This window comes from Hemicordylus capensis, chromosome 4 (genome assembly GCF_027244095.1).
Source record: "Hemicordylus capensis ecotype Gifberg chromosome 4, rHemCap1.1.pri, whole genome shotgun sequence".
NCBI lineage: Eukaryota > Metazoa > Chordata > Lepidosauria > Squamata > Cordylidae > Hemicordylus > Hemicordylus capensis.
Genome location: NC_069660.1, coordinates 112,620,546 through 112,640,202, shown reverse-complemented (window position 1 = coordinate 112,640,202; position 19,657 = coordinate 112,620,546). Strand labels below are relative to the sequence as shown.

Sequence of the window (19,657 nt, the reverse complement as noted above, 5' to 3'; positions counted from 1 at the left end):
GCAGTTTCCCTGCAACATCTGCTCTGCTGGGTGGACTGTATCCTGGTCTCAGTGACTGAACCATATTAATGAAATGTGGGTTCTCAGTCAGACGGAAAGAAGAGTTCGTTGCATAAACAAACTGGGCAATTTTTTCATCAATTAACTCTTTTTCTAATCTGCTAGTTTTTATCACAAACTTATCTGTGGTGGTTCCAGGAGGGAAGGATTTTTTCTTTCTTTTAGGTGATAGTGATATGTGGCTGTGGGTGTCTGATGATGATGCTAATGAAGCACTATCCTGGATGGATAACTCTGAAACTGTAGAACAGGAGGATGGTGATCTTGAAGGTGGATAGTTTCCAGAATCCACGAATTCCCCTAAACAAAAAAGTCAATGCTGTTATTTTATTTATACAATTTCTGCTTATTGTACACAGCACTGCCCCAAAAGGAATATTTGCTTTTCTTCATAACTGTACCAAATGACAGTAACATGCAGTAATAATAAGAAATATAATTTGCTCAAACATGACAGTTCAAGGCAGTCTTTAGAAATATTATATGATTCAATAAAAATGTTTACCAATCTGAAGATCCTTCCTGTTCAAATGTGTTTCTTTGGTCATCTTCATCACAGCACTTCTCATGATGTTGCCTCATTCGGGCCACCAGGCCTTGCATTTCTTTGTTGCAGTGTTTGCATTTTGCACGCATGCCTGCCTTACCGATAGGTAAAGGAACTTCATTAAAATATTGCCAAACTGGGTCTCTTTTACGGCCTGCTGCCATTATAGGTTTTTTCCTCCAAGGAAAGAATGTGATAAACCTCAGGTCATACACACAAAAAGATCCAAAGACTTGTCTGTCTGTGGCTATGCAGTATTGTGCTCAGAAAGTTTCACTTTCATTTTGTACTGCTTGTCTGCTTGCCCCTCCCTCCTCACACTTAGTTTCACTTTCTTCTTGTGCAGATCTATTCCACTCCAAACAATCAGAAAAATATTGTTTCTATTCTATTTCACTGAACTTCTTGAAACTTAGCACTGAAGGGGTTGATTCCGTATTCATAGGTTTGTAGAACAATAGGATTAAGGTCTTTTTCTCAACTCTGTTCATGTCATAACATTTTTGCTGTGAAGAAGAGGCATGTGATCTCTGCTGAGTCAAATTCAGTTTTGAGAACTGCAAAAGTAAACCAAGCATCTGTGATAATATCTTGTAGGCAGAGAAACTGCCCAATAATCTTACAAAAACCTCTGGAAGAGCATGACATTGTGAATGGATTAATGGAATTTATTTACCAAAAAAATTAAACATATACAGCCTTATTCTACATAATTAAAAAACTAATCTTTATTTCATGATGGAATAACCTTTGGATAATAATATATTTTCCTCAAAAAGCATTTTATTTTAAAAAATCTGATTTAAATAAAAAAAATCCAATTTTTTTGATTTTTAAAAAAAAAATCATTGATTTTTATCCACCCTGATTGGCTAAGATACTTATGAACTTGGATGTCCCGGTTTCAAATGTCGCTTTAGCCATGAACTTGCTAAGGTAAAGTGTGCCGTCGAGTCAGTGTTGACTCCCGGAGACCACAGAGCCCTGTGGTTTTCTTGGGTAGAATACAGGAGGGGTTTACCATTGCCATCTCACACACAGTATGAGACAATGCTTTTCAGCATCTTCTTATATCGCTGCTGCCCGACATAGGTGTTTCCCACCTAGTCTGGGGAAAATACCAGCAGGGATTTGAACTGGCAACATCCGATTTTGCTAATCAAGTCATTTCCTCGGTGTGTCTTAAACAAGCTGCTGTTGCTCTGCCTCAGCTCATTCATTTGCAATATGACAAAAATGGCATAGTTAACCCCTATCCCATGCCGTAATATGGACTTAGAGGTGCAGAGTCCTTGCTTGTGTATTGTAATGCTAAAATAAAAGATACAAAATTTGTAAGTTAAGCTTATTAGTAAGTCATCAAAGAACTTGAGCAGACAAAACTCCTGGCATTCTTCTCATTCCATACATACAACACATAAGTTGTTAAATTTCCTCTTGGTATCTGATACTTCTGCTTAGAAGCCTTACTAAATTATTTAGTTTAGGATACAGTCTCCTTCATCAATTCATCTTTTTCGTTAAAGAAATAACAAATTGGTGAACCTTTTCTAAATGATTTTAAAGCTGTTGGCAAGTTTTGAAAAACAGCCTTTATCACATCGGCACTGTGACTTGGACTCCAGTAAAACATGCATTGATGCGAGTGGCTGTATTATACAAATTTAAAAGGGTTCCCTTCACCATTAATCAGCCTTGGAGGCATTTTAAAATGGTTTTTAGGACTGTCTTGGATATATGAATTTTATTGTATGGAGCAGGGACTTATAAAATACTTGCCTTTGTTCTGCTTAGGGAATAAAACATATATGTTTGTCTTAGTAAAGCAGGCAAAAGCACTTCATAGGTATGTGTTGCTAATCCAGGGCTCTATGAATCCCAGATGCCATGGTACCCTGAAAGTTAACTAGCTCAGTTATTGCTTCACAGTAATTATGCCCCTTTGGCTAGAGCCCACTATTGCCACCTCTCCTTCTCTTTGCTGTTACACTGCTGTTCTTACTGTGTCATTTCCCACTCTAAGTTCTCCTGGATGCTCCCCCCCTGCTTTTTCTTCAGCTTTACTATAGGTAGGCAAATGGGCCCCTTTCCTCTTTACTTTGAGCAGTACTGTATTGCAAGAAGCAGCCAAATTGCAAGAGCAACAGCTGCTGCTGAATGTTGGCCAGGAGGGCTCTATGCTGGAGGGTGCGGTGGCAGACAGGAGGTATTGATGGTTGCAGTTTTGGAGTAGGAGGAGAATGCTTGCTTGCTTGCTAGCTGGGAGGGAGGGAGGGAGGAGTCGGCAATGAGAGCAGCCAGGGTTGTTGCTGTTAAGTGGAGAAGAGGAAGTACTGTCCTGTGTGTTCCTTCCCCAGTGGAAGCAGCTGCCTTCCCCTCCCAGGGTGCACTCTAATATCTGCCACGGTTGCTGTTCCGGTTTTGTGTATTTTGTGAAGTATTGCTGTTGGCACTACTGCTGTTTGAGCAGCAGCAATTGCCTCACTTTCTCCTCAGCACAACTTGGGATTCCTCCTCCCCCCCCCCCCCGGAAAGACACCGATGAGGCACCTGGTGTGCATAGTCGGTAAAACAGTGCTGACAATAGTGGCAGCATCAGAATGTACCTTGGAAGTGGGAGGTGGGGAGGAAAAAGTGGGAAGATTGCTTACCCAAGGTAACGTTTTACATCTAATTCAAACAATAATTCTTTTGCTGAAGCTGATGGATGGGAACTCTGCGATGGGACAGTGGGGAAGCAGCTTGCCTAGGGAACAAGAGGCTGTTAGTTCGTATCCCCACTGTGTGCTTCCCAGACTGTGCCTAGTAAATATATATTTTTAGTCACTTATATCAGGCAGTAGCGATATAGGAAGGTGCTGGAGGTGGATGCTCACTTCAGTGACAACGGCAAAGGCACCATCTCCTACTGCGCAGGAGGAAGGCAATGGTAAACCACTCCTGTATTATACCAAGAAAACCTCATGGCTCTGTGGTTGCCAAGAGTCGACACTGACTCAACAGCACAATCTTTGCTTTCATTTTGCTGGAGGCATGCTCCAGTAATGCACTTTGAACTGATGTGTCACATTGAAACGTCTGCTAACTTTGAACATCAGTTTTGTTTTTCATTTATGCATTAATGAGGTCTCTGAGAAAGTGCAGTGGGTGCTACAAGGGAGAGGGCCTTTTTGATGGTTGCATGCTGTTTATGGAATAGCCAGGGGTGTGCATGGTCCGTAGTCCCCCCGATCCGGCACGGGGGGGGGAGACTGTAACCTTAAGCGGGGGGGGGGGTGGTAGTACTCTCCCCCCCCCCCCGCCGCTCTTCTCCCTCCGGCGTTGTTCCTTTGAAGAATCTTCTTGGAGCGGCAGAGTTCCTCCCTGCCGCCCCTGCCCGTTGTCATTCCTTAAAGTCCAAAAGAGACGAGCGCTAGTGGTGCGCATGTGCCCTGCGCGGTCCGCGCGCTTGTCTCTGACGCTACCGCGCACGCGCCGTGATGTATGCGGCGCGCGGCAGCGTCAGAGACGAGCGCGCAGTCTCTTTTGGACTTTAAGGAACGACGACGGGGGCAGGGGCGGCAGGGAGGAACTCTGCCGCCCCAAGAAGATTCTTCAAAGGATCAGCGCCGGAGGGGGAAGAGCGGCGGGGTTTTGGTCCGGCACAATAGAGCGGCGGGGTTTTGGTCCGGCACCTAGGAGTGTGCACGGTTTTGGTCCGGCACAATAGAAAAACCCGCCGGACCGGTCTGGAGGTCCGGATGGGCAAGGGACTGTAACTTTAAGCGGGGGGGTGGTAGTACTCTCCCCCCCCCCGCTTAAAGTTACAGTCCCCTGCCCATCCGGACCTCCAGACCGGTCCGGCGGGTTTTTCTATTGTGCCGGACCAAAACCGTGCACACTCCTAGGAATAGCCTCCCAAATGAGGTTCACCTTGCTTCATCACTTTGTTCTTTTATACTCCAGGTAAATAAAAAAAAAAAGTGATCTGATTGTAACTGATTTTTAAAAATTGTTTTTCTATTTTGTATTTTATCCCCCCTGCCCCCGCTTTTGGTCCGTATGATTCAATGAGTGTTATTATCTCATGTTTTAATGTTGTGTTGTAAGCTGCCCATAAACAATTTTTATGGGACAGCAAACAAATAAAATTTATTATTATTATTATCATCATCATCATCATCATCATCATTAAGCAGCCAAGTTTTAGTAAATATCAAACCAGATTACAAATCCACTCTCCAGCTTGCCAATCTCATTTCCACTGCCATTTCTGAGAAGGTAAGAAACAGCAGGAATCGTTTTTAAGCAGTAGGATAGAGCTCCCACTGTTTTGCATCATCTAATCTCCATATCCTAGTGCAAAAGATCTGATTCTTTCCTAAGCCCTCTGCCTATGTGCCAAAAAAGGATCTGAGGAAAGAGAAAGGGCTGATGATGACCACAAATAATGGCTGGCTAGTGACTTAAGCCTAAGTTTTCTTGTAAACTGCCCATAGACGCGAGTTTTGGGTGGTATAAAAATATGTTAAATATAAATATAAATATAATAATAGCTCTCACCTTCCTCAGAGCACACAAGCCCCACAACCACACCAAGGTAGTGCCTCACTGGGGGATAATAATAATAATAATAATAAATTTGTGGATGTCTGCTGAGATTGCATAATCCAATAACAAATCATCAAATAAATGCAAACTACAAAGGAATAGTGGTGCTATGCTTATCATAGATAGACTGGCACAGGCTTTGGCAAGTTTTTTTCAGATCTAGGAGCCAGTCCAAAAGTTTAGGAGCCAGACAGTGGACACCATTACTAGACTTAATGATGGACATTATGGGTGAAGATCATAAATGTGCTTCTCATTCTCCCCTTTACAAGCATCAGACTTAGAACAGAAAGAGTTCTGCATTTTATCATGGAACTGTCTTTGAATACTCCAATCAGGAGGACTAGGAGCCAGCGTGGTGTAGTGGTTAGAGTGCTGGACTAGGACCGGGGAGACCCGAGTTCAAATCCCCATTCAGCCATGATACTAGCTGGGTGACTCTGGGCCAGTCACTTCTCTTTCAGCCAACCTACTTCACAGGGTTGTTGTGAAGAGAAACTCAAGTATGTAGTACACCGCTCTGGGCTCCTTGGAAGAAGAGTGGGATATAAATGTAATAATAATACCCCCCCCAAACCGGACCACCCAGGTCCGGACCGGTCTGGAGGCCTTTACTATGGCCTCTGGACCAGTCTGGGCCCATCCCTAGTAGCTGTTAAGATTCTAAACCTCAGAAAGAAGTTATCTGAGTATGACAAGGGCATAGATGACATATCCCCCACTTGCAAAGCACCAACTTCCTGACCAATAAAAAATAAACAGATCCAGAGTGTGCCCCAATTCATGTATTGGGCCAACATCATGTTGGTACAGTCACATGGCTGTTGTTGTGGCCATGAAATCTGAGCTGTCCCAGACAAGGCAACCTCAGCATGAATGTTGAAGTCACCCAGAACACTCACTCTGGGAATGTCTCAACACCCAGAGACCATCTTCGTGAGCTCAGGCAGGGGGGCAGCGGGGTGGGCGAAACACTACCAGGATCCCCACTCTGTCCAGAGAGTCCAAGACCAGGTACAAATTCTCCGAACCAGCACTCACTTGGACTTGGGGTCTAGAGAGGAAAATAGAGCTTTTATAAATTACAGTGGACACCCCCCCCCTCGCCCCTCTGGCCTGTGCTGATGCTGCACTAAATATCCAAATGGACACAGCTGGGAAAGACTTATCTCCCAGTTCCTCCCACCCCCAGGTCTCGCTAATAAAAACCAGGTCAGCCCCTTCCTCCACAATGAAATCATGGGTAATATAGATCTTATTCTGGACTGACCTGGCATTAAAGAGCAGCACCAGCAGGCAGTGGTCCCTCTAATTTTTTTCATCTCTTTGTGGAATGAGTTTTGTTCTGGGTGACAATATCAAGGCACCGTGTGCACACATGTATTCAGTGTAGGGCCTTCCTAATTCAACCTGAGCGGGTTCTAAAATTAACTGAATGGACATCAGAAAACTTGTGAGTGCCTGCGCCTTAGAGGGAACAGTATCAGCAGTCCAAAGGACAGGCTGGTAAGGCAGCCAGGAACCCTCCCATTATGGGAACAACCAGAAGAAGGGATAGGAAGATGATGGTGAACCACTCTACCCCTATTCTGATGTAAGTGAGATGCCATACCATACCTTCCCCTACCCGTAATCATTCTAATTGAAGCATCCCCAGCTCTTCCCAGGTTCACATCCTCACTCAGGCACATAATTACGACAACTAAAAATCACTCCGAGCCAGCAGAGTTAGTGATTCCCAAAGGGGCAATTCCCTTTCATATTACCCCTTTTGTGGCAACACTGCTGGCAGTGAGCTAGCTTGCCTAAGGCAGCATGCTCTCTTATAATGGCAGCCCAGGAAATGTTGCAAGACCCAGCAGAAACAGCTGTGTCAGTACTCTTGGCTCTCCTGAGAGCTGTAGCTGTGCCACCAACAGAGGGCTGCAGGAAATTTGCTCCCAAAGAGAGAGAACCTCAGGGGGTCAGCTGCTGGCACTTACCACAGGCTCTACTCATCACCTTCCAGGGCAAGATGGCACAGGGCAGATGGAACACACCCTTCCTCTCCCTTCTTCCCCTCTGCTGAAACTGGTGTTACATGCTGTTGCTTGGACCAATGATGTATCTGAAAATGACCACTGTGTGTTTGTTTTTTAGATGTAAATGCTACCTGATTTTAAAAATGACTGCTGTTAAAATGTCACCACTAAGCAGTGATTGCTCACATTTGGAATCGGTTGGAGAGATAACCAAGGAAGATTTAATACACAAATCACATGTAAGTTTCAATTTATTACCTTCTCTGCCAAACTAAGATTCATTTGCGTGTTTATTAAAATACAAAGATCAATAATTGATGGATAAACACCACGTGTGCATTATATTTCTGTCCTAGGTACAATAGGAAACATGCTTGTTTTACTAAAACAATTACTACAGAAATAACTCTTGCTCTTTGTCAGTTTCTTTACTTTCTTCAGTTTAAGATTTAAGGATCACATGTTTGAGGAAAGTGTTAATGGAACTATTCTGGAATGCTGGCATAACGTCCCAAGACTACTTTTGGGCTTGTGTGGGGAATTAGCAAGACTAGAGTGAACAGTCCATTACAGTGTCAATTTGTTCAAAGCTCTGGTCTGGAAATAAAGGCTTGAGATAGGAATATGTTACAATCAAATTTATTTAAAGATTATTGGGGTACAGGAAATGTAAAATGGTTAGGCAATAACACTTTTAACTAGCAATGTAAACCAGACACTCACGAAGAGGCGATTTTAAGCTTAAAGGTCCAAATTGAGATCAAATCATCTTAAGGCTTGCCAGAGAGAGAGGACCTGGAGTGCAGAGGTGCTAAGCGGCCAACTGAGTTTGCCAAATATGGGCCGTTGGAGGGCTTGCTATCCCGGGAGTCTAGGTAGCCAAGATGCAGATGGCAAGCCTTCAGTTCCAAATCATATAGAAGGGTTCTGCTTGTAGCCCCTGAATAGGCTTGTAACAGAAGTGAAATTAATATATGATTTGAAGCAGGTGCAAAAAATTTGCTTCTTTTTAAAGCTTAGAACGGAGGTGTTTAATGCATAGTTAAACATAATTTTAAATGCTACAAGAGAATAAAATACTATTATTGTGCTTTCTAGAAGGCCTCTTTTTAACTACAGACTTCCTACAGAAGTTTTACATATATGAGTGGTTTCAAAGATATTTATTTATTTTATTTGTTAAATTTATATACCGCCTTTCATTAAAACAATCCCAAGGCAGTTTACAGCAAAAATTAAAAACAATATTGTAAAAATGACACAATTAAAATATTAAGCTAAAAATATAAAACAAATCTGATTAAAAACATTTAAAACGCAAGCATAAAAGCAATACAAAGTACAAAGAGCAGCAGCAGAGACAATCGTATAAAAGCCTGGGTAAAAAGCCATGATTTAACATGTTTTCTAAAAGCTGTGATGGAGACTGAGAAGCGAATAGCCACCGGGAGAGTATTCCAGAGTCTGGGGGCAGCAACAGAGAAGGCCCTGTCCTGCGTGCACGACAACCAAGCCTCCCTCGTCGGCACTTGGAGCAGAGCCCCCTCAGATGACCTCATCAAGCGGGCAGCAACCCTTGGGAGCAGGCGGTCCCTCAGGTATCCTGGGCCCAAACCATTAAGGGCTTTAAAGGTCAAAATCAGCACCTTGAATTGGACCCGGAAACACACTAGTAGCCAGTGCAGCTCTTTCAAAATGGGTGTGATGTGCTCCCACCAGGCAGCTCCCAATAAAACCCTAGCTGCTGCATTTTGCGCTAGCTGCAGTTTCTGGATATTCTTCAAGAGCAGCCCCACATAGAGCACGTTGCAGTAATTTTATTTATTGACGTGACGTGACGTGACTAAGGCATGGTTAACTGTGGCCAGATCTGCCTTCTCGAGAAATGGATGCAGCTGGCGCACTAGCCGAAGCCCTGCAAAGGCACCCCTGGCCACCGCTTCCACCTGAGCTTCCAAAAGCAGAGCCGGGTCCAGTAGAGCCGGTCCCCAAGCTGCATACTTGCTCCTTCAAGGGGAGTGCGACCCCATCCAGAACCGGTAAAATCTCCTCATCCCAATTGGCTCTGCTACTGACCAACATTAGCTCCATCTTGTCCGGATTCTATTTCAGTTTATTAGCCCACATCCAACCCATCATGGCCTCCAGCCCCCGATTCAGGACATCCACCGCCTCCCTATGATCAGGTGACAAGGAGAGATAGAGCTGATTGTCATCTGCATATTGCTGAAAACTCAGTCCAAGTCCCCGGATGATCTCTCCAAGCGGTTTCATGTAGATGTTAAACAGCATGGAGGACAAGACCGAACCCTGCAGGACCCCACAGGCCAACGGCCATGGAGCCGAGCAGTAGTCCCCCAGCACCACCTTCTGGACCCTCCCCCTAAGAAAGGACCGGAGCCACTCCAACACAGTACCTCCAATTCCCATACTCGAGAGGCGGCCAGAAGGATACCATGGTCGATGGTATTGAACACCACCAAGAGGTCCAACAGAACCAACAGGGACGCACTCCCCCTGTCTAGTTCCCCACATAGGTCATCCACTAGAGCGACCAAGGCAGTCTCAGTCCCATATCCGGGGCAGAAGCCAGATTGAAAATGGTCCAGATAATCTGTATCATCCAAGATCCTCTGCAGCTGGGATGCCACCACACGCTCTATCACTTTGCCCAAAAAGTGCAGGTTAGAGACCCGTCTTTAGTTTTCCGGGTTGGAGGGATCAAGGGAGGGCTTTTTTATAATGGTCTTACCATTGCCTCCTTGAAGCACGATGGCATCCTGTCCTCCCTTAATGAGGCATTAATAATCACCTTCAACCATCTACTTGTGCCCTCCCTGGCAGCTTTTATTAGCCATGAAGGGCAAGGGTCAAGAACACACAATGTTGCCTGCACACCTCCCAGGATCTTGTCCACATCCTCAGGCTGCATCAACTGAAAAAAATCCAACACAATAGGACCAGATGCTACCAAAGGCACGTCTGCTGGAACTGCCAAAACTCTGGAGTCCAAATCAGCACAGATGGGAATGACTTTATCCACAAAGTGACACGCAAACTGATCACAGTGGGCTGTGGATGATTCCTCCCCCATTACCTGGGGGGATGTGGGCAGCAATGTTTTTGCTCCACGAAACAGCTCCGCTGGTCTGTACTGAGCAGATGCAATGGGGGTGGAGAAAAAGCATTTCTTCGCTGCCCCCACCACCATGGAGTAGTCTCTAAAATGGGCAACAGCCCGAGCCGTGTCTCCATTCCAGAGATCAACCATGGCCTTGACAGGGTCGCCAGCTATAGAACAATATGTTTCATAGCAAACAATTTTGGGGAGGTTTAAATAGTAAAGTAAGCATGTATAATAATAGCAGGTTCCCTGAATTAATTAGCTATCAAATATTTAGTCTGTCCAGTTCTTAGAACTGGGTTGGTTTGGTTTCGATTCTTGCCCTTTTTGTTGTATACTAAATAATGTATGATTCTCTATTGTTTTTTAATAGGGCACTTGTGAGGACTGTAAAGTAAAAGGACCAAATCTTTGGGCATGTTTAGAGGTAAGGAACACTACCATATTTATGAAAATGTTTGTTATACGAAATGTTGGCTTAATAGTGATAGTTCCCAAGTATGACTACTTCATCAATGGAAAATGCAACATTCACCTGTCATTATGACTGGCTGGTTTCCAGTAGCGAGTATGTGCTTATGGTTGATTGTTTCAGATCCCCCTGAACTTGTTCTTGTATGAGTTTGTAGATTATTGTCTCTGCCGAGGTCACCTAATGAATTCCTAAATGAGATTGCTTTGGACTTGCACTGAAGACTGAGTCAGTGGCTGCTACCACTTTGCATTTTATTCCCATCCATAACTTGCAGATGCAGCATTGGATATTACAGCTGAAAATGTTGGGTATCAGGAATTCTAAAGTACCCTTCCTGCTCTTTTGAGAAACATGTTTGAAAGAATAAGTGCCGGGATCTGTTTCAAAGATCATTTTGACTTACTCATTGCATATAATATGTTGGTATTTTATAAAAGTTTAAAAGTATTTTTTGAGAGAATGATGTTGGATGAAGAAATAAGAAATAGAATGAAGGACGAGAAAAACCCACTCTTGCTTAAGAAGTGAATGTGCTTGCTAAAAGGTCACTATCTTAATCATATACAGGTGAAACTCGAAAAATTAGAATATCATGCAAAAGTCCATTAATTTCAGTAATGCAAATTAAAAGGTGAAACTGATATATGAGACAGACGCATTACATGCAAAGCGAGATAAGTCAAGCCTTAATTTGTTATAATTGTGATGATCATGGCATACAGCTCATGAAAACCCCAAATCCACAATCTCAGAAAATTAGAATATTACATGGAACCAATAAGACAAGGATTGTAGAATAGAACAATATCGGACCTCTGAAAAGTATACAGTGTACTGTGCTTGATTGGCCAGCAAACTCACCTGACCTGACCCCATAGAGAATCTATGGGGCATTGCCAAGAGAAGGATGAGAGACATGAGACCAAACAATGCAGAATTGCTGAAGGCCGCTAATGAAGCATCCTGGTCTTCCATAATACCTCATCAGTGCCACAGGCTGATAGCATCCATGCCACGCCGCATTGAGGCAGTAATTGCTGCAAAAGGGGCCCAAACCAAGTACTGAATACATATGCATGCTTATACTTTTCAGAGGTAAGATATTGTTCTATTCTTCAATCCTTGTCTTCTTGGTTCCATGTAATATTCTAATTTTCTGAGATTGTGGATCATCACAATTATAACAAATTAAGGCTTGGCTTATCTCGCTTTGCATGTAATGCGTTTGTCTCATATATCAGTTTCACCTTTTAATTTGCATTACTGAAATTAATGGACTTTTGCACGATATTCTAATTTTCCGAGTTTCACCTGTATCTTAATGTACCTTAATGCATGTATATTGAATGTATCTTAATCAGAAGTGTTTGGTATAAATTGTTGCCTTGGAATCATTAGATAGTTTTATCATCATTAGTGAGAGCTTTGTAAGAGGTGTCATGTTGTAGTATCTTCAGTTCAGTCAGGTGGTGGCTTGCCTTCCCACTTCATGTAGATTTTTTTTTTTAGGTGCAGAAAGTGCTCCTAGCATTACAGGTATCCTGTTGGCTGGTGCTGCTTTCTAAAGTGTTGGATTAATTTTCAAATGGCTAGTGACATTAACATTTTTGTGAAGGTCAGCTATGTCATGCTGTTTGGTAATAACCATCTTTGTTATGCTGCATTGAATAGATACAATTTATAAATACTTAATATGTCTGTGTAAACTATTACTGGACTGTTCTCTAACATTGGTAACCTTTTCAGGCTTAATGATTGTCGCAGTGGTTAAAGGCTTGGTAATGTTTGTTTGATTTATATACCACCCTTCCCAAAGTGGCCTAGGGTGGTGGTTTTACACTAAAACCAGAAATACGTAACAAGCAGATTACAATTACAATTAAAACTAGATATCATTATAAGCCAGGCTAAAAAGATGGGTCTTTAAGGCTCTCCTGAAGGCCTCCAGGGAAGACAATTGTCCTGTATCCATGGGGAGCACATTGCGCAACCTAGGGGTGATAACAGAGAAGACCCTATCCCAGATCGCAATCAGATGAACTTGTGGCACCCGAAAACAGATCTTCATAATGATCAGTGTTCCCTCTAAGGCATGTGTGTATGCTCACACATTTTTTGATGTCCGCTCAGTTAATTTTAGATCCTGCTCAAGTTGAATCAGGAAGGCCCCATTCTGAATGCACGTGAGCACACACTGCCTTGATACTGCTGCCCAAAACAAAACTCATTCCGCTCACAGATGAAAAAAGTTAGAACACTGCTGATGATCTCAATTAGAGGTGGGGATCTTGTAAAGAAAGGCGCTTTCTCAGGTACCCCAGACCTAAGCCATTCAGAGCTTTAAAGATGATAATCAGTACTTTGTACCTTGCCCGGAAACTTATGTTTTGTTGTAAACAGCCCAGAGACATAAGTTTTGGGTGATATAAAAATTATGTTAAATAAAATAAATAAATATCGGCAACCAGTGCAACTGTTTAAGGACATGCATAATGTGGTACCTCAGAGACCAATCTGGCTGCTGCATTTTGAACTAACTGAAGTTGCCAAACTATGTACAAAGGCAGCCCTACATAGAGTGCATTTCAGTAGTCCATCCTGGAGGTTACAAGCTGGTGCAACACTGTTTTCAGGTCATTCTCCTCAAGGAACAGGCAGAGCTGTCACATTAATCACAGCTGATAAAAGGCACTCCTGGCCATAGCCTCCACCTGAGGCAACAGGATGAGACCCATGTCCAAGAGCGCTCCTAAGCTATGGCCCTGTTCTTTCTGGGTGAGTGTAACTGTATCCAGAACAGGATGTTCCATCCCATCTTGAAGATTATGACCCCAAACAATTAGCACCTCGGTTTTGCTTGGATTCAGCCTCCATTTTATCTTTCCTCATCCAGCCCATTACTGCCTGTAGGCAGGCATATAAGGGGCTAACATCAATTCCTGATATTGATGACAAGGAAAAATGGATTTTGGTGTCATTCGCATAATAATAACACCCAGCATCAAATCCCCTAATGACCTCACCCAGCAGTTTTATGTAGATGTTAAAAAGCATTGGTGACAGAATGGAATCCTGATGGACTCCATATAGTAGCTCCCGTTTTGAAAAGCAACTGTCACCAAGTGCCAGCATCTGAAATCTACCCGAGACATAGGAGCACAGAACCACTGTAAAACGGTGCCTCCTATCCCCAAATCTCTCAGCCAATCCAGAAGGATACCATGGTTGATGGTGTCAAAAGCTGCCGAGAGATCCAAAGAACCAGAAGAGTCACACTCAGGCTGTCAATTCCCTGACAAAGGTAATCTTTGGAATAGCTTCCCCAGTGAGTTTTGCCTGGCTTCATCACTTTGTTCTTCTAGATGCCAGGTAAAGACCTTTTTGTTCACTCAGGCCTTTTAAAATTTAAAACTTAAGAAAAATTGATCTGATTATAACTGATTTTTTAAAAAGGTTTTTTAAAACTGTTTTTTGTATTGTGTATACAAATTGTGTTATAAGCCGCCCATTTGTTATGGGGCTGCTAACAAAGTTTATTTTTATTATCTATCAGGCCAGCCAAGGTTACCTCAACCCCATAGGCTGCCCTAAAGCCAGTTTGAAATGGGTCTAGATAACCAGTTTCAACTGGGAGCTTAAATGTCAGATTCTGCTTCCAAAGATAAAATACTTAGCCTTCCATCTGAATGAAGTAATTCTGTCTTGTACAAGTTACCTGTATAAAATGTTGGCTGAGTTAGTCAATATTATCTTGTCCCATTGAAAACTATGGTGCTTAGTCATGACTAACTAGTCTGGATGTTGCCCACTGGTCTTGGAACACGTAGCATTGCAGCTCAGAATCGTGCAGCAAATATCATTGATAAATGCGTAAGTCTTGAGAAAAGATTCTTAGAATTAAAATGAACCTGGGAGCTGAATACAGAACCATTAACATTAATTGGAGATTTACTATAGACTTTAATAATATATGGATTACACCCTATGATGCTGATCCATTGGGCTGCATGATGTACAGTTTTTAGCCTGTCTTCTTTAACAGAAGTAAGCTTATGAGACCACCCAGTTTTGTATGTGTGTCCCTCGATCAACTTCATAGTCCTGGACCAATTTGAACCAAATTTGGAGCAGCTGTAAGGACACCTCAACTGCATAGTTTGATTGCCATCTACCCCAATTTAAGATGTCAGATGTGTGAACGTTTGAGGTGCAAGTGGGTTAACTTGTGAACTGCCTATGCGATTTGAACCAAATTTGGAACAGTTGTAGGGACACTTGAACACAGAAGGTGTGCAAACGGGCTCAAATCTGAACCAGTTTGGTTCAAAGGTTCGGGGTCAAGCCGGACCAACCCTGGTTCAGCTCGACCCTGAACTGAACACAACACAACACAACTGTTTGGGGGTTCGATGAACATTTACATTTTATTCTCTTTAAAGTATCCCCTCTGTGGGGCTTCTCCAAGGTGGTGGTGAGTGATCCACAGAGGTTCCCCCTCCCACCGCTGGCCTTCCTTCTATTAGAAATCAACCAGGTCATGCAGGGTCCCACTGCGCAGAAGCGGTGGCCTCCAAAATGGCCACCGCGCCAGGGAATAGGCCCAGAAAGGGCCGAAGATGCCCAAACCGGGTGATTTCTAATAAAGGAAGGCCGGCAGGGGGAGGGGTAACCTCTATGAACCCCCCTACCACCTTGGGGAAGCCCCCGCCCGAGGGGGCAAGTTTAAAAAAGAAAAAAATGTCTGACCCCCACCAATTGAACCAGCGGGGGGTCAAAGGGGGCCAAAACCAAACTGGCCCAGTATGGTTCGAGTTTGAACTGAACTCAAACAGGGCCAGTTGATTTTGTGCATATCCCTAGAACAGAGTAGTCTGTGATGTCATCCACCCCAGTTCAAGGGGTGGGCTAACTTTTGAACTGCCTAACCGATTTGAACCACATTTGGAAAGTTGTAGGGGCACCTCAGTGACTTACTTTGTGATGATGTTATCCACCCCAATTCAGGGTGGCAAATGCATGAACAGTGGAAGCTAACTTATGAATTGCCTAACTGATTTGAACCACATTTGGAACATTGTAGGGTCACATAGAGACACCTCAATGGCTTGGTTTGTGGTGATGTCATCCAGCCCAATTCAAGGTGGATGCATGAACATTTGAGGATGAAGTGGCTAAATTCTGAAGACAGTAATTATCAATTAAGATGATAGTGAAAGGAAAGTAGGCAGATTAGTTCTTATGAGAACTTCTTTTTACACACTACTTTCAACAGCAGTTTGCCATGGCTCAGTGGACACTGCTTTGGGCATTCTACCCATACTCCTTTTCAAAGGAGCTTTCAAGACTATATTGTGCAGCTAACATTATGTAGTACAGTGATTCACTATGTGCATGCGTCTTGCTTTGTGGTGTTGCAGTTTATCACATTTTTCCAATAACTATTTTGCTTTCCCCCCACAGAATAGATGCTCATATGTTGGTTGTGGAGAATCTCACATAGATCACAGCACCATACATTCCCAGGTATGTATGTGCAAACTTTCAATTCTCAGTATTTGATAACTTAAGGCATTTTTGCCATTAAATCTTCCTGGTCTGCTGCGATTCCATCCCTAACCACTTTTCTCTGCTGTTGATTTACTAATAAGGATACCTGATAGAAAAGGGGTTAACTTTAAATTGGGGGCCTGTTGTTGATTTCAACTGTATATGAGCAACATTGTCTGCTCGGTAGTCAGAGCCTGCAATGGTTAAATTTTATAACTTACTGTAGGTTCTAGCATTAACTATGTTGTTGATGATATCCTTATCCTGATGTGTATTGGTTAACAGTATGGAAAAAATATGATGCAACAGATTGTAACTTTATATCAGCATACATTATGATGCAGTTAAACAAAGCACTTTTGTTCAGTAATTTTTGCTGAAGGTGATATCTGAAAAGCCCAGGTTTAGACATGTAAATGAATAGTAGTAATAGTAAATGTTTATTTCGGTCTCTGACCAACATACAATAATACAAATTGTTATCAGTGTACATACAGATAATCAATAATCAAAGCAAAATGTTGCCCTTCATGTCCGGAGTGTGCTCGTTACCTTTGGTGTCGGAGCGTTTTGTGTCTTGGTGTCTTTATGACCACCATTGCATGTGCTTCCCTTGGGATTTGCTCCTTCGTCATCCCTGGTTCCTGGAAAACAAAATTTAAAACATTTGCTTACTTGGTTTATTGGACTCTGGCACTTTTAAAAAATTACTTTTTTCCTCATATGTTGGATTTATCTGCTTTCTTAGTCTAATGAACTTTGGAAAAACCTTCTAGAGAACATGGTGGGCAGCCGGGGGGAAAGGCGGGTGGGTGGGCAGCGGGGGGTGGGGGAGAGGAAGCAGCGGGCAATGGCAGCAACAGTGGTTGGCCTGGTGGGTGGGCACAGGGGAGAGTAAGCAGCGGGGGGTGGGAGGTCCAGCTGTAGCGCACGCCACCTCCAACCTTCGGCCTCCTGCGAGCTAGCGGGAGAGTGCATGTTGCCTCCAACCAGCCTGCTGAAAAGGTGAATGGCCAAGCAGGTGTGGGAGAGGGTGGCGAAACCTCCTCCGTTGGGCCTACCTGCTGCCCAAATGACTAGTCAGGCCGTACTCTGCTGATTTGGGGCCTCTCTGCACCTTTCCTATAAAGCCGTCAGAATTAAGTTGCATTTAATGGCTCTATCTTTTACATTGCTGGTATGTGAGTTTAATTTTTTTTTTACAGTTCTTTAAATGCACTGCATCTGTGTTCTAGGAAACAAAGCACAGTCTAACAGTTAATCTTACTACATTGCGTGTCTGGTGTTACGCATGTAGTAAAGAAGTATTTCTGGATAGAAAACTGAGGTCTCATTCTTCATTGCAAAATGTACGACTGTCTCATCAAGCTCCAGAACATACCATACAGGTATGATTTAGGCAATATGCCACTTGAGATTGTATATAGAAATAGATTTGTTCTTTCTCTAAGATTAGTAAGATAAATAAAATGAAACATTGTAGTGACGTCTTTATTAGATGAAGCTTTAATCAAATATGTAAACATTCACAAAGTTTCAAGAGTGTGAACATTCACAAAGAGTTGCAAGTGTTGTGCATTTGAAACAGTAGCTCCCTAAATTCTACAGAGTATTTTATATTCTAAAATTAATTGAAAATGTTATATCAAGAGCTCGCACACTCCAAAGTAACATATAAATGCTTATTGTATTTTGTAATTTTGATAACTGAGATTATAATGTGTATGTAGTCTTATATTTTATGATTGCATTGATTACTGGGTTACAAAAAGTCACTTTAGACATACCCAAGGGTATGCTTACAGTTAGTGGGCTCTTCTTAAAAAACATTAAACAGCAGCCCCCATGTCATTTCACAGATTGCTTTTGAAACTCTCCTGGGTTTTGGAAATGTTTTGCAACATAGCACGGAGGGCTTTGCTCTGAGTTTCTCCAAAGCTTAGCAGGAAGATTTTATTTGATAAAAGTTATGGAAATCTTTCCCTAGAAAGAAAGAACACTGACTTTTGTAATATTAATCTATTTAAAAGAAGAGAAATTAAAATAATGGTTATACATAAATACAGCAGTAATTCTTCTCTGAAAAAGAAACATAGTTTGACACTGTGCTGCTATAATAAATACAAGTTTTGCAGAATAGAAACATCTGTATGTAATATTCTAAAATACCTAGCAAAATGTGGCTGAATACAAAATAGGATTTTTTCAATTGCATTATCATTTCACACACTAGTCTTTGGTGATTGGTAATTACTATATTAAAATAAAATAAATTGCTACATAAAGACCAAAACTAATAGTTACAATGCAAGCAAAATACCATGTAGAGCTTTAATGGAAAGATGACATGAAATGAGTAATTGAACAAAAAAAATGATTTAACAAGGAATAATGTATGAAGTTACTAAAAAAGAAATAAAGTAGGAAAATGCCATCATATGTGTAATTGCAAATCCACTATAGTTATTACACACTGCAGAACAGTTATAACTTCATAGGGTTCTGATAAACTATTGTAGTTCATTTTCATATTCAGCTTCCCACATACTTTAAAGGAGCATTTTGTCTTGCTGTTCATTAACCGCCACTGATGTTATCTGTATCTAACTTAAAAAGTTAAAACACTTTTGTTATCCATGTCGTGACTGCATCTAAACAGCTTCCTATAATGTAGTGGTTAGAATGTTGGCCTAGGAATGGGGAGACCCAAGTTCAAATCCCCATTGAGCCGTGCAGCCATGGGTGACTCTGAGCCAGTAATTTCTCTCAGCCTAACTTATCTCACAGGGTTGTTGTGGAAATAAGCATGTACTTATTCATATGAGTGGGTATGAATTCATGAGTGGGATAGAAATGTAACAAATAAATATATACAAACTAGTTGGTGTTCTCAAGCATATTTAAGTTTGTTTTTAGCACAGTGAGCCATCTTGTGTCAGAAATGGGATGCATATGAAGGTTTCAGTGTTCCTTCTAACAGGGATTTCCAGATGTTGTTGACTACAACTCCCAGAATCTCCAGCAGCAATGGTTTTTGCTTGAGGATTCTGGGAGTTGTAGTCAACAACATCTGGAAATCCCTGTTAGAGGGAACACTGGATAGGTTACATCAAATCTTGCATTTGTTATTCACTACTGAGCTGCGAGCTGCAGTGCAGGGTTACTTGTTTGTTTGTTTAACATACTTATACTGCCCAAAACATACATCTCTGGGTGGTTTGTTGCAGCAGGAGGAGGTACTTAAATAGTTGGGCACTATATTATGACTGAAACATTTTTGCATAGAAAATCTG

The 19,657-nt window shown here is 42.3% G+C and overlaps 1 protein-coding gene across 6 annotated transcripts in view; it reads left to right on the top strand.

Moving 5' to 3' along the window:
* USP33 (ubiquitin specific peptidase 33) overlaps positions 1-19,657 on the top strand; it is a 102,296-nt gene that overhangs the window by 17,452 nt on the left and 65,187 nt on the right. For 5 of the 6 annotated variants that reach the window (XM_053247933.1, XM_053247931.1, XM_053247928.1 and 2 more), the window contains exons 2-5: positions 7,337-7,457; positions 10,716-10,769; positions 16,278-16,340; positions 17,600-17,752. In XM_053247933.1, the coding sequence (XP_053103908.1) occupies positions 7,362-7,457; positions 10,716-10,769; positions 16,278-16,340; positions 17,600-17,752 (366 nt within the window). In that variant the 5' untranslated portion in view covers positions 7,337-7,361. Of the gene's footprint in view, positions 1-7,336; positions 7,458-10,715; positions 10,770-12,326; positions 12,433-16,277; positions 16,341-17,599; positions 17,753-19,657 lie in introns of all 6 variants that reach the window. The other variant, XM_053247932.1, reaches the window with a different exon arrangement.